The sequence below is a fragment of the Harpia harpyja genome, chromosome 22 (assembly GCF_026419915.1).
Source record: "Harpia harpyja isolate bHarHar1 chromosome 22, bHarHar1 primary haplotype, whole genome shotgun sequence".
Lineage (NCBI taxonomy): Eukaryota > Metazoa > Chordata > Aves > Accipitriformes > Accipitridae > Harpia > Harpia harpyja.
The window spans coordinates 1,130,834-1,147,360 of NC_068961.1; the positions used below are offsets into that span (position 1 = coordinate 1,130,834).

The window sequence follows — 16,527 nt, forward strand, 5'->3', positions numbered from 1 at the left end:
GTGCCATAGAAACATAACAAAATGAAGTATAAGAACATTTGTTTTTTCACTTTGAATGCTTTTTTTGTTCATTACTAACTTCGAAGACAGATAGATTGCATCTCTACCATTTTTCTTTGGAAAACTTTTGAAGGGAAGGAGTCCAATGGTATAGAAAAACTTGGTGTCATTTCCCCATGTTTCTCCATCCTATGCTGGTTTTTTGTTTTGTTTTACTGAATTGCTGTAGTCTTGAGGTCAGTGTTAAGGTCCTTGAATGTCTAAATGGAAGTCACAGAATTCTGGTGTGCTGGGGGGGAATCATCAGTGTTGTGTGCAAGTCAGTGGAACGTGGTTTAACAGGGGCGATGAACCTTAATTTTTTTAAATGTACTCAGGTTCACAGGTAAGATTCTATATAAATGTAAGCCCCTCTGTTTTTTTTTTTTTTCCCCCTCGTGTGAACCTTCAATTTGTTATTTTGTCCTGCCAGTTAATTGCTTAATTCTCATATAACCATTCTGTGTTCCACTTGGTACTCTTTTTTGTTGAACGTGGTATTAATAGGATGGGGAAACACATAATGTCCTTTACCCTTGTAGCTGTGTTTGTAATCCTTTCAGAGTACAAGCAAATCCACAGCACACTAAAGTTCTTGTCTGTCAACAGCTAGTTAGTGTTATGGAAAAGGTCAGCCATTACACACAGATTTGCCACCCTATTTTTCTAGGAAGGAAATACATGCACTTGTTTACTGCTTGTGTTCTGATGCAGTTTTTGTTGAGCCCTTCTTTACTCTTAGAAGGAATTAATCTTAACCAGAAGTCCTGTTGCAGTTTACAAAGGGCGGGGGGGAAATAATCCCCTTACTCTCTTAAAATTCTTTGCTCTTCTTTATATTAAAACAGATACAACAGATTAGTTATCCATTCCAGTCTGTTTCCTGTAGATGCAGAGTTAATGCTATGTAAAATAGAATTACTGTATTTTTTTCTCATTCTCACTGTTTTTGAATTTTATTTTCATCATTTTCTTAGGGCTCTTCTATAGCAAAAATGCATTCTACCTCTAGGAATTAATTACTGATTTTTCTATCCAAGCAATGAGCATTGTCTTTTTACACTTAATATAATTTCAAGTTAAAAATCTTACGCAAAAGGACGTATCACTTTTTCAATGGGAGACTTTTCCCTTGCCCTGATAGCTTTACTCTGATTACCCTTCCTTTCCCTATCTCTGAGATCTTCTGTTCTGTTAAAGTTTATTAAATCTTTTCTGATTAAATTGGAATGTAACAGTTTATCAGAGCACCACTTTAGTCTTATGTTTTATTTTTGTTTTTCATTCTTAGTTGTATTATATTGACTGTTGATCAAGTATGAAACTACTCCATATATCTGTGTTTTAGTTTATAAAACCCGTAAAGTCTGACTTTGTATTTAAACAGAGCTTCCAATAAAGTTGGACTCTTTCTGCAGAGGTTTGTTTTTTGTATCAACCGCTGCTATGTGCACGCTGAGTGTGAAGAGGGTTGTTAAAATAATAGTTTGTCACAACTGAAGACTCTTTGGTACTTTCAGTTAATTTTTGCTTCCTAGAATACTTCAAAGCTACTGGAATGAAATGTGGTTTGATTCCAAATGCAAACCATTTCTAGCAGGGTGGTTGTGTGTCTGTTTTTGACCATGTCAGATTCTAATTATATGCAGCAAAAGGACTTTTATTTGGCCCTGAATACTTATATTGCCTAATTTAAAAATTACTAATCAGTGTTGAATATACAACATTATTAATTAGTAATGCTACATACATTAATGTATGAAGCACCTTAAAGATTAAAAGCTGTACAGAATACTTATACAAAGGAAAATCATTACAAATACATTAAGTGGCTATTTGCATGATGTTAAAAAAATATGCAGAGGGATAGATTGTTGAATATTGAATTAGTTCTTAATAGCCTTGCCTTGTATTTTCTGTGGCAGTTTTCCAGGATGTACTTCTGTTTCTGAGCACCTGCTTCAGTTTGTCATTAAGATCTTGCTGTGCTGTCCCCTTACTAACTGCTAGAGTGCCTGAAACCTCCTAACCCTTGAAGCCTTTTCCAGCTTCATTTTCTTGTTAGCTCTTCAATAATGTGCTCAGCTCAAATATTCATTCCCTTACCCCCCATTTATTACCACTTTAACTTACCAATAGTCAGTTGTCAATATTAGCTATGTTATCCATATGAATGGTAGTAAAAACTAATTATTCCAGTGCTTCCATGCTTCCTTGTAAATCTATTGCTAGAAATATTTCTGTTCAAAAGAATGCTGTTATGTCTTGTTTGATAATTTTAGATCTTGTTTGCTATAGAAATTTTAAATACTTAACTAGTGATTACAAAGGCATGCATTTCTGAAAAGGTGTTTTTTTTTTCTTGTGTGAACAACTTAATTATGCTGAGAGAAGAAAATTGGCAGATGCATTATGTTGTTGCATGACTTGTATACATGTGGTGTGTGGAACAGCTAAAAGATAATCCTGTGCATGATTTCATAGTACTTAAATTTTTTAATGCATGAACCTAGCAAGAAAATGTTCTGTGCAAAAGAGAGGATCTGATTTTTTTTTCACTTAAGTCTTAACTGCTGTGTTTTTATTTGATGGTCCAAGTAATTCAGTATGGTGCTTGGAATTTCATGGTCATTTACTGTGCTGAAACACTAAAATCAAGGAGTTAATAATTCTAATATCTAAACCAAGCAAATCTATACAGACTTTGCTCATCTTCATTAAACATTGGCTTTGCGTGAAAATTCCTTTTGTTATTCATTCTACATAATTTTTATATAAGTATTTTGGAAATTATCCCCATTTTGTTCACCACTATTCTTTTCTGGGTGTGTATGTATTCTTTTAATAGTTGATTGCAGAGCATCTAAAATACTTAAAAAAAAAAAAAAATATTTTTTTTTAAGTGGTATCTCAATAAAAAGGCCAGTGGATCTATTAGCAAATCACACTTGTTTGTTTCCATCACTATTTTAGTAATGATCAAAAATCTAAAAGCTATGTGAATGTTTTTTCTTAGGCTCTTGCAGTTTGGCCTCAGGTTGTATTTACTAGTCCTTCCACATGAAGAATAATAGATATGCTATCAGTTCACCTTATTTCCCTTGCTATCTCAAGCCCTCACTTTGTCCTATATCCAGAAGGGTGCTTAAATTGTTAGTGTCAGCTGATGTGCACTAGATGCTTAGGGTTGCTATGTAGATTTAACCTTTTAGTTTTAGAATGAGCATCTTTGGAAATTAAAACTTGGTGAGTTTCCTGTGTATGCCATGAAAATTTTCTTCATGGAGATGAAATGTGCTAATTGGAAGCTGTAGGTTTGAAGGGATGCATAATAGTGTCAAGATGGTATTAGGTTGTCCTTGAGATATGGCAAAATAAAGCAGTGTTAGCATTAGCAATGACAAAAGAAAATACCTGATACTTAAGCCTGGAGTGGGTGGGAATATAAGGGTTGTTGTCTGGTTTAGGAAACAGCCTTTGTAAGCACCTGTTTCGTTCTAGTCTCCTGAGGAACTTAGCGTAATTAATGCAACTAATTCAGTTTTCACTTGTTAGCTCTTAAATGTAAACTACTGAAATAGACTGCCTTCTGAAGTTGGCAGTGACATTATTTGCCTTGGCTATACCTGTATTCTTCTCAACGTGAAACAAGAATGAATAATGAAATCTTTATTGTAATGGAGATCTGACTGCCTTCACTGCTGTCTGTTCTTCATGTGTAACTTCTGGCTCGGTTTCAGGTAGTCAGCTTGGTTGGTCAGTTTAAGACTGCAGTTCTTAAGACATGTATGTTCTTCATCTTAGGCACAGATAATGATCTGTAATTACATTTTAGAAGATATGTATGGGGAGCTATGAGAGTTACCATGAATGAGAAAGGAATATGTTGTTAGTTCATTATTTAAGAGTTAGGAAATAGCTGTGATCTTTGTGGATTGGAATCCCTCCCAACTTGTAGAAGATACAGTAAGTTGTGGTAGTGTTTTGGTAGCTGACACTTTTGTAAAATGCGTTTCAGACTCCAGTCCCTGAAATATGTTGGATATGTAGCAGGAAAGAGGTTATAATGCAGTTAGCTTGTTTGATCTTTTGGTTTAAGTATGAAGTGTATGCCTTGCCCATTTATATTGAAGGTATTGACTCTGATACTTTGATCACAAATAAAGTGAGCTTGTTTATGGTATTGGTTCTAGATGTTACTTAAGAACCTGGAATGAAACTATTTCTGGTTTTATATGATAGGTAAAATCTATACATAAGCAGTATAAATAAGTCCAGTTTGGGAATGTGCATTCAATTTAATTACTCTTTGAGGTATTGCATGCTTTCTTAATTGTGCTGTTCAGAATGTAGGTGCTTTTTAAGTAGTAGGTGAGAATGCATGCGTGTGGAAAAGGCTTTTTGTAAGATACTTTGAGTGTGAGAGATTGTTTTTTTTACCTCCAGTCTTGGGAATAAAAAGTCAAATTGCTTATTCTTAAAGACTGCCATAGTTTGTCATGAAACATATTACTCAAAACCAAGATAAAGCATATTGTGCTTAAGTGAAGAGGTCAGTTGCTTTTGTGTTCATTTTCCCACATCAGTTGAACAGATGGTTATTTTTTGAATGAAGTAGGCCTTGTATATGTGCTTGACTACAGTGGTGCTCTATAACATTGTATATATAATATGCTTCACTTTGGAAAAATTTACTTGCATCTCTTCTTAGGAAAATTTGTTAATTTGTTGTTCAGTTTCGATATAGGTTATTCTTCTCATAAAAACTACTCTGCTGCTTCAATTCAGTGATCACAGGATGGAGAGTGAGGAGATAAAGTTACAAAGTGTTTGATTGTGTGGAACTGTGGGAGCATGGTGTTTCCAAATGTGTCAGTTGAAGTTCCAAGCCTTGTCATGCTATCATCTATTCTTTGTGTATGTTTTGTGTTAATTGCTCTTTGTAGCATTCTCTTCAAGTAAAAAGTAAATTAAAATCTATATAGAACTGCATTTCTGACCTCATATATATGTTTATGGCTATCTTGCTTGTCATTGACTGTACTATAGACTATTGAGTTTATAAAATTGCTGATAAAACCTGCCAACAGTTTTCTAAGTCACCATAGCTTCATAAATACCTAATATAAATTCAGCTGGACTTTAGATGGAATGAACTGTAAGAATACATGTAATCAGTAATCATAGGTACATCACTTCTTTGGAACAAACCTCTAAAGACAACTAGTTGTAAATTTAATAGTAGCAGACAGATCTGTAACCCTTGATATCAAAGCTGTTTCCATATTTTTAATAGATACTTTTGAACTGTCCTCCTTGAACTCCTCCTACAGTGGAGTAGGCTTTCCTGCAAATATGTACCAAATCATATGCTTCTGTTTAAAGTACTAGGAATTGGTCCAGAAAATTAATAGTAGAACCTGCATCTCTGTTTTATTCCCAAGTAGGAATGGGGGAGGGGAAGTTAACCTTTTCAGATTTAAATGTCGTCTTGAAAAAGTGGCATTGAGCATCCAAGAAGTTACCATGCCATACTTCATGCCCTTCCCATTCTCACACTGCTTATTTTCTGGTAACTTAAGTATTTTACTGGTCTGTATGTGAGTCTTCTGATTATTTTTGGAAAAACGCAGTTCAGCATTTTAATGTTCCTTGTGAAGCTTCTTGCTTTTCTGGATGTGCCATGATGCTTAGGACTTACAGATTTGTGGGCTGTGATTTCTAAATGCTTCAGAAATCCAGTTGTCTTTCCAGAAACATGTTGTCAAATCTTAATCTGTCCTTGGCTTTATGAATTGAAAATGATAAAGCAGTCCACTTCTCACCTGAGGAGCTCTTGTTCAGACCTTTAAAATACCATTTTAGTAAATCTGTCTCTATAATATTCTCCTTTTTTCCTGTTTTGTTTAGTGTGTATGCATGTAAGATGTGAGTAGTCTTATTCTATTAAAGAAATCAAAATGCTGATGAGAAGTTAAGACTCAAGTTGTGAGGAAGGAGTCTTCCATATAAGTATCATTCAGTCAGCTTTGCAAATCAAAACACTAGGAAGTTTCAATTATAAGTAAGACAAACTAGTGTAAGTGAAGTCCTTGCTGTCTGGTAACTATTCAGTACCCTCTCTGATGTGAATTCCAATACTGATCCAACAACATCCACTTCACAAAACTACCTACGAAGTTGATCATTCATTGATATAAGCAATTCTTGTAGAACTGTTGAGGGTATATTAACAGTACACTGCACTCCTCATAGATTCTAATTCTATTAAGGGTATATTTATTATCTGTACACCAAACTGATAGATTTTTCTCCAGAGATATTCTGTTGCTGTCTGTGGAAGCACTGTGTCAGGGTGATACAATGAAAATCTTAGCACTGCTGCATATGCCATAGCTGTTTTCAGAAGCTTAGTTGCATGCTTTTGGTCAATAAACATAGTAAATTCAACGAACAATTGCAGAGGACTGCTTGACAGTAAGGAGAATCTTATCTTCAAAATTAGATGCTGTTTCTGAATGAGCACATTACTCTGCATTTTAATAGAATGTGTTCCCTGAATCTGGCAGAATGCTGAAAAGAGCAATGTTAATGTTTGGACCTTGAGGTAGTGAGGAGAAAATTCCATTTTTACTCTGGTGTCTGACAGTTGTCTGAGATGATGTGTCATGTTGCAGTGCTACTACCCTTTCCTAAAATTCTCACTACCTGTGAAGATGGTTTTAGAGTGCCACAGAATAGTAGGTGAAAAGAATATGAACGCCCCCAGGAGACATCCGATTGTGTTGGGTTTTTAGATTCTCATTTCTTTGTGGTCTTATCTGTGTGTTGTACAGATGTCAGGAACATTGCTGGTATGTGTTTTGGAGCTTTTATTTATTATTTTTAAGTGAGAAGCTATGTTTTTTGTTGCCAAGCTGTCTAGCAACAGTAGTAGTTCTGGTGCTGGATATCAAGATGCATTAAAAGTGTATCTATTTTAAAATCTTATGCTGAGAATTTGGTTTTAAAAAGGCAAAAAAAAAAAGTTTGAGAAGACCTACTGTTCACAGTTCTTTGAGAAATCTAAGTATGTTTGATTAACAGATTATTTAAAGTGAAAATGTTCAACTTTTGCACCAAGCATTACCACATGAAGATGACTGGTTTATCACATACAGCTCAGCAAGTAATAATGATGACTTAATAGTAAATATGATTAAATAGCTCTTGAATTAAATTGTTTAAATTACTTCAGGGATGGTAGGTAGATAAGTTGATTGAAACTCTTATTTCCTTTCATGGAACAAGCCTTACTTTAATATCAATGTTACTAATAATACTGTGTGAAGCTTAGTCACCGAATTAAATATATGTAAATTTGGTAGCATCCTATTCTATTATGCTCTCAATCTGTTATAATAATGAAAAATTGTTCTTAAGTTCTCTTTTAAAAAAAAAATCTTTCAATTAATACTCCTTCAAGCACAGGTGAAGCTTTTTAAACAGCTCTCAAACTTATTTTTTTAAGGTACTAATATCCTTTATCTTGTTAAGAAATGAAAAACTTAAGAGGTTTTTTAATGCATCTACTTGAGGTCTTTGAACAGATGTGTTTTACTGATGCATTTCTGTTTGCTTTCTTAACAGTGGACTTTTAATACAATTTTATTAGGTCCTACTAACTTAAGAACAATAGCTGAAACATTTGAGTGAAATAACTGAATTTACTTTTGTATATAGTTTAGAATATTTTCTAACTCTTGTTTTAAATGGAAATAAGCTGTAAATAATTGGGCGGATGTTGGGGTTGTTTTTGTGGGTTTTTTTTTTTTTTGAAGTAGCTGGTATTACATTTTCACTGCTGCTTGATTTTGTGTTTGTAGAGCCAGAATGAAGACTGGGGAGGTTTGTCTGAGGATATCTTATGATTAAGAGCAATCTAAGGCATTAGCCCGTTTGACCCCCATCTAAATGATTGGTAACTACCAAGTTTACCATTTTGGTGGCATGGATTAAATGGGTGCTATGCAAAGACTGCTGCACGTGTAATTAAGTCCTTGCAAGGGTAAACACAAAATGGGTGATGGGCTTAACTTTCTGCAACACTTGCATGATGGTCTTTGAAGAGTGCTTTGAGTGTTCCTTTTTATTTTCCTTTTTTGTACTAACCGCATCAACTTGAAGTGTCTGACTTCTACGGGCTTTCTTTGGTGTTGATAATTAAGTGGGATAATGCAAGTTAGAGAAATGGATACCAAAACTAATAACTAAACAGATGTTTGGCTTTGTTTACTTACAATCAACCCATGTAAACGTATATTTACTGGAAAATGAGCTGTTTACACCTGCTGTGCAAAGAAAATGGGCCCTAAAAAAACTGGGTGCTGCTGCAATTGACTGTATATCAAGTGCCGGATGCTGCATGACAGAACAAAGCTTATTTGCATATATAGTGCATTGCAACATATTTTTGTCCAAAGCATAAGTGGAATACATTGTGGCAGTCCTACTAATAAAGGTAAGATTTTATTTTACATAAGGCAAGTTTAAAATGCACAGGAAAATGATTTGCTGGAGAAAACTTTAGTCCACTGCTTACTTGATATCATGATAAACAAGTAGTTCAGTAAACAAATTGGCTTTTGTAATGTGGAACTGCAGTAATAGATCTAATTTCATATGCAGCTTTATAAATATCAGGATTTAGTTTCCAGACAAAAGAAAATTATTATAATAGACAAAAATATTTTGTAACATGTTCAAAAATCAAATTCATTGTTGGTGTATGGGCTTTTTTACCATTTGAAAGTTACCTAGTATATGGTATAGCTGTTGATCTGTGTTGGGGAGTGGGGAGTAGCTAATAGCCTGCTTGTGTATTAGACCTGAAGAATTAGGGCAGCCAACAAGTAATTTGTTCAAAATAGAATTTTTTTATATTAGTTTGGACATATTCTAAAACAAGAATAAGAAAACCTAAATGCTCAAGCTTGATTTTTTCCACAGTTTTTTTCCCCATGTTTATTGCTTTTTCTCTCCTCTTCATCATAACAAGTTCATGTACGAAGAGTATGATTCTCATGGTGAGGTTAGTATTAATACTGCGATTATAAAAGTTTCCTTGTGATTAAAACTTTAAAAAGTATTTATATTGTTTGGGACCTATGCTAAGCATAGAGCTTTTACTTAGGAGTCTTAATCTTTTTTTGTTGCCTTAGATGGCTACAAAGACCAATTCTGGAACATGTAAGCTCAGGCTTGGAGAATTCTGTGTGACTCTGGTTTACTTCTTTACAGTTATGTCCCTGATGAATTCTATGTATGGGCACAGTTTTAGTTGAAGAAATGTGCTTTGTCCCCATGAATTTAAACACAGTGGCATTTTCACATGCTCATGGGGTGCTTATTCCTCGCCTGTACCCTTCCTTGGAAGGAGTGAAGGAGTAGTTGCTGTGTACAGAACTTAATTTACATGATTGTCCTGATTCCACAGAATATGGAGACAAGGGGATGGCATCTGCTGGGGTGACTGGAGAGGGACAGATAGATGGTTGCACATAAGAGATGGGGATAGTTTTCCTGCAGGAAGGAACTGCAGATTGTATATTGGAATGAAGATGATCTGTGGTAAAGAAAGATCTCCTGAGGTAAAGAAGGTTATCTTTGGGCAAGGGGAGGAGTTTGACTCATACAACTTCTGTGCTTGGATTAACCTGATATTTAACTAATAGGTTATACAGCTTCAAATTACTTAATCTGTGTTACTCAAGCATAAAAAAGCACTAAATGAGTAGAATTTGGGTTTTTTGAGGGCTGTTTCAGAGAGATTTGCTTGTAAACTAGGGTGTTGAGTTCTACAGGTGCTGTATGGCAGGTATAATAAGCCACATATTCAGTAGTCTATTCCATACAGAATTTGGTTAAATTTAGGGTAAGCCTTGTATAATGTTGAAAAACCTAAGTGGTATACAACTAGACAGGGTGAAATCTTTTTATTGGACACTCAAGTTCTACTGAATAAACGTATGCTTTGTATCAAGAGGAGTTTACAGGTGGTGAAGTCATGGTCTTGAGTCAGGGTTCAGTTTCCTCATCACCTAAAACCATGCTGACAGTGACTCTTGTTGAGAAGGACAGATCCATTCCTGCTGCTACCTTTGTGGTGGCACTTGTGTTGAGCCACTTGCCCTGTGATTATGTGGCTCCTAGCTTGTTAGGTAAAATCTGAGAATACACAGGGGAGCATGAGGGAAGTGCCAGGAAGAAGAAAGCAGTGGCATTGAAAAGGGAAGTAAAAGGCAGCTGCTTTTGGTGGCAGCTGGGACTTTTGCTAAAGCTAATAGTGTAACTTAAATTTTGTTTTATTTTTAACAATTCCTAGTGTATCTAAGTGTTTTAAAAAGCCAGTGTTCCCCATGTATCTTGGCTTGATTCATGTCTGCTGTGAACACCCAAGTCAGCTAGCATAGTTAGGTAAGTTCTAATTTACCTGTCTTATGCTGCACCCCTGCTGTTGGCCTGAGTCATAGGAGTGTGGCAGGGAGCTTCAGCAGCAGTATTGGCTTACGGAGTTTTCAGTTGTCCTTTCCCTCCCTCTTTCCTTTGTGCCAGAGAAACTATTTATATGACCATTCTAGACTGGAGTTCAGATGCATTTAAACAGATCCATTTAAACAGAGCAATTTAAATTGCTCATCTTTAAAAACATAGTCAGCAGCTTTTCTTTTCTGTGTTTACAACTTGGCCCTGCAAACATTCGTCCAAACAACTAGAAGAAGGCAAAGTGCTGCAGGAACAGGAAGGAAGAGGAATGCTTAAATGACATTGCCATGGAAGCTGAATGATATTGGATGTGACATGGCTTCTTACAGCAGTATATTCTGGTCATCCCTTCAGAGATACAGCCCTGCAGTTTAAGAAACAGTTCCTTAAGCAAAGGGAAATAGGTAATGCAAACCTGTAGCTGCAGTGCTGGAAGAAAACGGAAGAAAACACTAATGAATCCTTATGTGCGTAGTTTGGCAAACTGCCAAACATACAGACACTGTGGGATTATGTGATAGAGAACTTGATGATTTGTAATAATCTTGGCTCTAGCTTCACAATACAAAAGTGTTCAGCGGTAGTATTTGCTTATAGCATTTGTGTTTTTGTGGTGGGGAAGTGGACCCTACAGTGGATGCTTAGAACCATCCTTACCCTTAAAGATTAGACTGTCAATTCTTCATAGCTCACTGCTTAACAACTGATTGGCAGGTATAAAGCACTGCCTCACAGAGCGATTATCACCTCTGATCCAGCAGATCAGAATAGCAACTAAGAAGCAGAAAGCACCCACTATTATCTGGTTACAGTACATGAAGTTTCCACTGATATTTTAACTTCTGCTTTTGACAGGGAGGCAGGCAGGCTACTGCTGATCTTATGTCATATCCTTCTGCTCTTGTCTGTTGAGGTGATGTTTTAGAGCTGAAGTGTGTGCATATGCTAGGATGTCTTGCTGAACAATGCTTGCATGAAGACTGTTGCTGTTTCAGACTCTAGTTGAGTATTGTGTTGACTAATTTGCACCAATCTTGAAGATTTCTTTTTTTGTCCTCTCTGTATAGGAAGCTGCAGACAAAGTCTTGACTTGGAGTTGGCATTGATGTAGGATTGTTCTTTGGTTTTGAACAGCGTCATAGTTAATATTTGTCTTTGAACGTGTTCAAGACCTCATGGGTATTTCTAGGCTCTCTGAGAAAACCCTTTGCTCTCCTCTGAAAGTAAAGTAGAATTTTCCCAATAACTGTGTAATTGGAGTTTCTGAATAGTTAGCTAACCAAAGATTGGGAAACAGATACTCTACTATTTTGAAATCCATGAAAAGGCAAGTGAACAGCAGCAATTTCCTAAAGCAACCTGTGGTAGGTTGGCCCTGGCTGGGTGCCAGGTGCCCACAAAAGCTGCTCTATCGCTCCCCCCTCAGCTGGATAGGGGAGAGAAAATATAACAAAAGGCTCCTGGGTCAAGATAAGGACAGTTTAATAAAGTGAAAGCAAAGGTCATGCACACGAAAGCAAAGGAAAACAAATTATGTTATTCTCTACTTCCCATCAGCAGGCGATGTCTGGCCATTTCCTATGAAGCAGGGCCTCAGGTCGTGTAGTGGTTGCTCCAGAAGATGAAAATGCCCCCCTTTCGTCTCCCTTTACTTAGCTTTTATAGCTGAGCTGATGTCATATGGTATGCAATATCTGTTTGTTTATATTTATATATTATATATATATAATATATTTATATATATTTAGTTTAGGTCAGCTGTCCTGGCTGTGTCCCCTCCCAAGATCTTGCCCAGCCCTGGCCTGCCGTTGAGGGGGGCAGAAATCTTGGAGAGACAGCCTTGATGCTGTGCCAGCGCTGCTCAGCAGTAGCCAAAGCACTGGTGTGTTATCAACACCTTTCTGGCTACCGATGTGGAGCACAGCACTACGAGTGCTGCTATGGGGAGAATTAACTGCATCTCAGCCAGACCCAATACCCAGCCTTTCATTGGAAATACTTCCTAATAAAGATTTGGAAGTAGGGTGTAAAAGTAATTGCTTCTGAAGCATTGCTAAATAAGAGCTTGTTAAATGTTAATCTCTTTCTACTGTAAGAACTTCATGTTTCTAAACAAACTCTCATTCCTCCTCTCTTTTCCCCATAGCCTTTTTCTGTATAATTGTTCCCAAACTGCTGTGCACTCCATGGTCCTGCCTCTTGTCTGTTCTAGCTTAGGGTTCGTTTAGATGCTGGGTGAGAAAAAAGCCAAGTGTTTTATCAAAAGGTAGCAGCTGTAATTTTTGTCTGCAGTTTAACATGGCTTGCCTTCATAGGTTTTGTGCTGGTTTTGATGGGAAAGAAGTTAAAACAAAAACCTAAGCAAACTTTCCCTGAAAAAGAAGGTATGCCAAGTATTCATGAAGTCCATGTCACCGCTGTGTGATGTCAGTAAATGGCAGCACTGCAGAACACTGAACTTGAGTCAGTTTGGTGTAGGCATAAATCATTTCTTGTTTCTCTCTTGCCTGAGGAAATAGACTGTTTTCTTGTCCCCTACAGACATAAAATAGCTTAAGATGGAGCAAGAAAATTTCAAAGTAGATGTTAGGCAAATTTTCCAATAGTGATGATAATGAAGCATTGAAGTAGATAGCCTGGGGGGGGCATTAAAAAGTTTCCATCATTGGATGCCTTTAACAGATGAAATATCTCTCAGGAATGTTACAGGTATGCTGTTTGGGGGACTGGATTAAATGAAGTCCCTTGTAACTTTCGTTTGATTATGATTTTTAATTAGGTTGGGTCATGACAGAGTTGACTCAGAAAAATGTCAGTTGGGTTGGGCTAGCTAAATAGTTCTGTTGACTCAAATCAGCTCTACCATTTTTCTGATTTACAAATCTCTGATGACTCAGGCTGACAATTTAAGAGAGTATTATTAGCTTTTTAAAATGAGTTGTAAACACAGATGTCAGTTTGAAAAAGATGGATTCTAGTACCTTTAAAACGTGGAATTGCAGTGTGCAGCTTGTATTGTAGAGCTATTACTGCTTTGGCAAAACTAGGATCTAAGACCTATGTGTTAAAGTCAGATAAACAATCTACATGCAAATTTTTAAATAAGTGATGATTTTTCAGAGGTAGTATTTCATGTTAGTTTGCCATTGTATTGTGCTGTAAGGATACCATTGCCTCTTTCCCTGGCTGCTATATCAACTCATAAACTCATTAGATCCAGGTAGCTAGCTATCTTAAGGACATGCTTCACAGGCTCAGGTGTTGTCTGAGGTCTGCAGAGTCCCACAGAAGGAAGGCAAGGTAGTGTAGATACTGGTTGTGGAAGTTGATATCTGTCTTCTCCCCCAAATTGTCTTTTCTGGTGTTCAGACCAGCAGGCTAACTGCTCTGGAGACAATGTGGCAGGGAACACAGTAAAAAATTTAACAAATCATAGTTGGAGCTTGTGAGATACTGTAGTTCTGTGATGACAATTTGTCAAAACTTTATTTTCCTTTCTGTTGTTTGTCAGGCTGCTCACAGTGCCAGACCCTCTGTATGTGATGGTCTTGGATGTCCTCAGTGGGGTACAGAGGTTTCACTGAAACTGCAGTGTTTCCCATCTCACAATATTGCTGTTATCACTTCATATCTCGGTTACTGTTGTGTTCCATTTAATCTTTTAGATTTACCTCTACAATGTCAGTTTATTGCTAGTCTAGTTGCAGGGGGTGTTTACATGTTCTGTAAGCTAAAAAGCTGCTAGGAGCAAAATAACCACTTTCCTCCTATTGTTATCTGGCAATCTATCTTGCTTTATCAGTAGATAATAAATTTCTGTCAAGATGAGACACTAATCCCATAACAGTAATTTGAGTCAATCATCTGATTTTGTGTACCAGGATTTTCACATCAAAGACAGTTAATTCCTCAAGTTATAAACCATTGAAAATATGAACAGGGTGGGGAATACCCTGGGAGTATGTGGGAGAGTAGAAGTTTGGAAAGTACTGACAGGTAACAAGTGGATAAAAATGAAATTAACACTTCCATGTCCTTACTTGTTGATACCAGTTTTGTAGAAGGGAACATGGTCAGCGCTTCCAGGCCAAAGCGTGTGCAAAAGAATGTGTGCAGCCTGGGATAATCTTTGAACACAGCAACAGTCAATGGTAATCGACCTCATAAGAGTGCTAGAAAATGAGCTGCTCTCACTCTCCTTTCTGTCCAGAGAGCTGTTGTAAAATTAAGGAGAAATCTGTTATGAGATTTGACAGGCATTTCAGTGAAGACACCAACTTTGATGGTTCCAGGTTTCCAAGGGTGAAACACTGGAAGACATGACTTTGTTTTTCAAGGAGAAGGAGAATCACAGTCACATGTGTACATACATGTCCAGGTAAAAACTGAAAATACAGAACTGTAAAAATTGGGCATTTGAGATTGTAACAAAATATGCCTGTTTTTCAGTTGTCTTCATGAATCTGTATCATGCCAGCAGTGTTAAGTAAAGTAGAAGTTTTCCATAGGTACTTCTCTGGGAATTTTTTGTCTGTGGAGGCTTCAGCAGTTCTAGAGTTAGTATTTTCCTTTTAGTCAAAGCTTCTACTCCTTGGGGTTAGTATGTATACCACCATCATGCAATTCCTTTTCCAGTTAGGAATATGCCTCAGCATTTTTTTTTTTTAAGGTAGGCTGGCATTTGAGTTAAGCAGTAAGAGAGGTTTTAAGAGTTAAAATTCACATTTGTAATTCTCTATTATATACCAAATTCTTTTGAATTCTACCAAAAATCACAGCAGACTTCATACAACTTACTTGCAACTGCCACTGAGCTATAGCTGCTATTAGTTTGATAACTACTGGATTTGTAGTTGGCCTGTTCAGAATAATTTTAACTACTACAGAATAACGTTCAGAGTACTGATACTGAAAAGCAGTATAAATCCTGTAAAGCTTCTAGGATATTTTTGTTGTGCTTTTTTGTAATTGGAGATTAGAATTTAAAAACGTACAAGCTTGAACGTGTGAATAAACTGAGATGGCACAGAGGAAATTGTTAGGTTTAGAAGTCTTAGTTCTGTTGTAGGATTTGTATAATTTTGGGGGGTAGGATACTAAAATAGATTGAAGGTTTTAATTGGCACATCACAAAAGATGGTAACCGATATGCAGAGAGTTGTTTTGTGTGTGGGTTTTTTTGTTGTTTTTTTCCCCCCCCTCCCAGAAGATGTGGAACGGGCATATGTGGGGCTGATACTCCTAAATTGCTATTACTCCATTAAAAAAGTCCTCATCTGTCTTCATGGCACTGATTTTAATACAAAAAGCTGAGTATTGCTTGCTTTCTAACTCATCTTTCAATAGATTGTATACTAATGTTCATGCTAGTAATATAAGAGAGTATTGAGTTCAGTGGCATAATCCAAAAGCAAAGAAAACTTTGCCTGCTGTGAGAGGTGTCTCAGATACCTACCGTTTTTTAAACAGGCACTCTGATAGATAATTTTTGTCGCAAGTAATGCTGCTGCTGTACAGCCCTGGCATGGTGCTGCTCACCACTATGTTCTAGAGGTCTGTTACCAGCGTGTGCTTATCCGAGCAGATATGGTAGATGATGCCAAAAGTTCACTTAGCCCAGTGCCCTGTCTCTGACAGTAGCCAATAGTCAATGTCTACTGAAGAGGCTAAAATGGAGCAAATATATAGGGTGGTCCCTCTCTGGAATAGTATCTCAGCTTCAAACAATTTTTGGCTGAGAAGAAACTCTGAGCTTACATAATACAGTAATTATGATGTGAGGTTGTCCTGTATGTTGTTGGAGCCAGCATGCAAGTATGGGTGGGGGTGTAAAATGATGGTTCTCCCTGCACACCTCCCCCCCCCCCAAGGTCTACAGTAGTCAAAAATAGAATATTGTATTTCTGTATCAAATGTCCTTTTCATGTCAGAGATACAATAGTGAGATAATCTTTGTTTTCTTGC

General features: G+C 36.8%; 1 protein-coding gene across 7 annotated transcripts in view; it reads left to right on the forward strand.

Annotated features, from left to right (window-relative positions):
• The window catches only part of AP1S2 (adaptor related protein complex 1 subunit sigma 2), a 32,912-nt gene that overhangs the window by 10,606 nt on the left and 5,779 nt on the right, over nucleotides 1-16,527 (forward strand). For 2 of the 7 annotated variants that reach the window (XM_052774089.1, XM_052774090.1), the window contains exon 5: nucleotides 7,905-7,999. The exons of 4 other annotated variants lie outside the window; for them this stretch is intronic. In XM_052774089.1, the coding sequence (XP_052630049.1) occupies nucleotides 7,905-7,949 (45 nt within the window). In that variant the 3' untranslated portion in view covers nucleotides 7,950-7,999. Of the gene's footprint in view, nucleotides 1-7,904; nucleotides 8,000-9,076; nucleotides 9,110-16,527 lie in introns of all 7 variants that reach the window. One more of the 7 variants, XM_052774092.1, reaches the window with a different exon arrangement.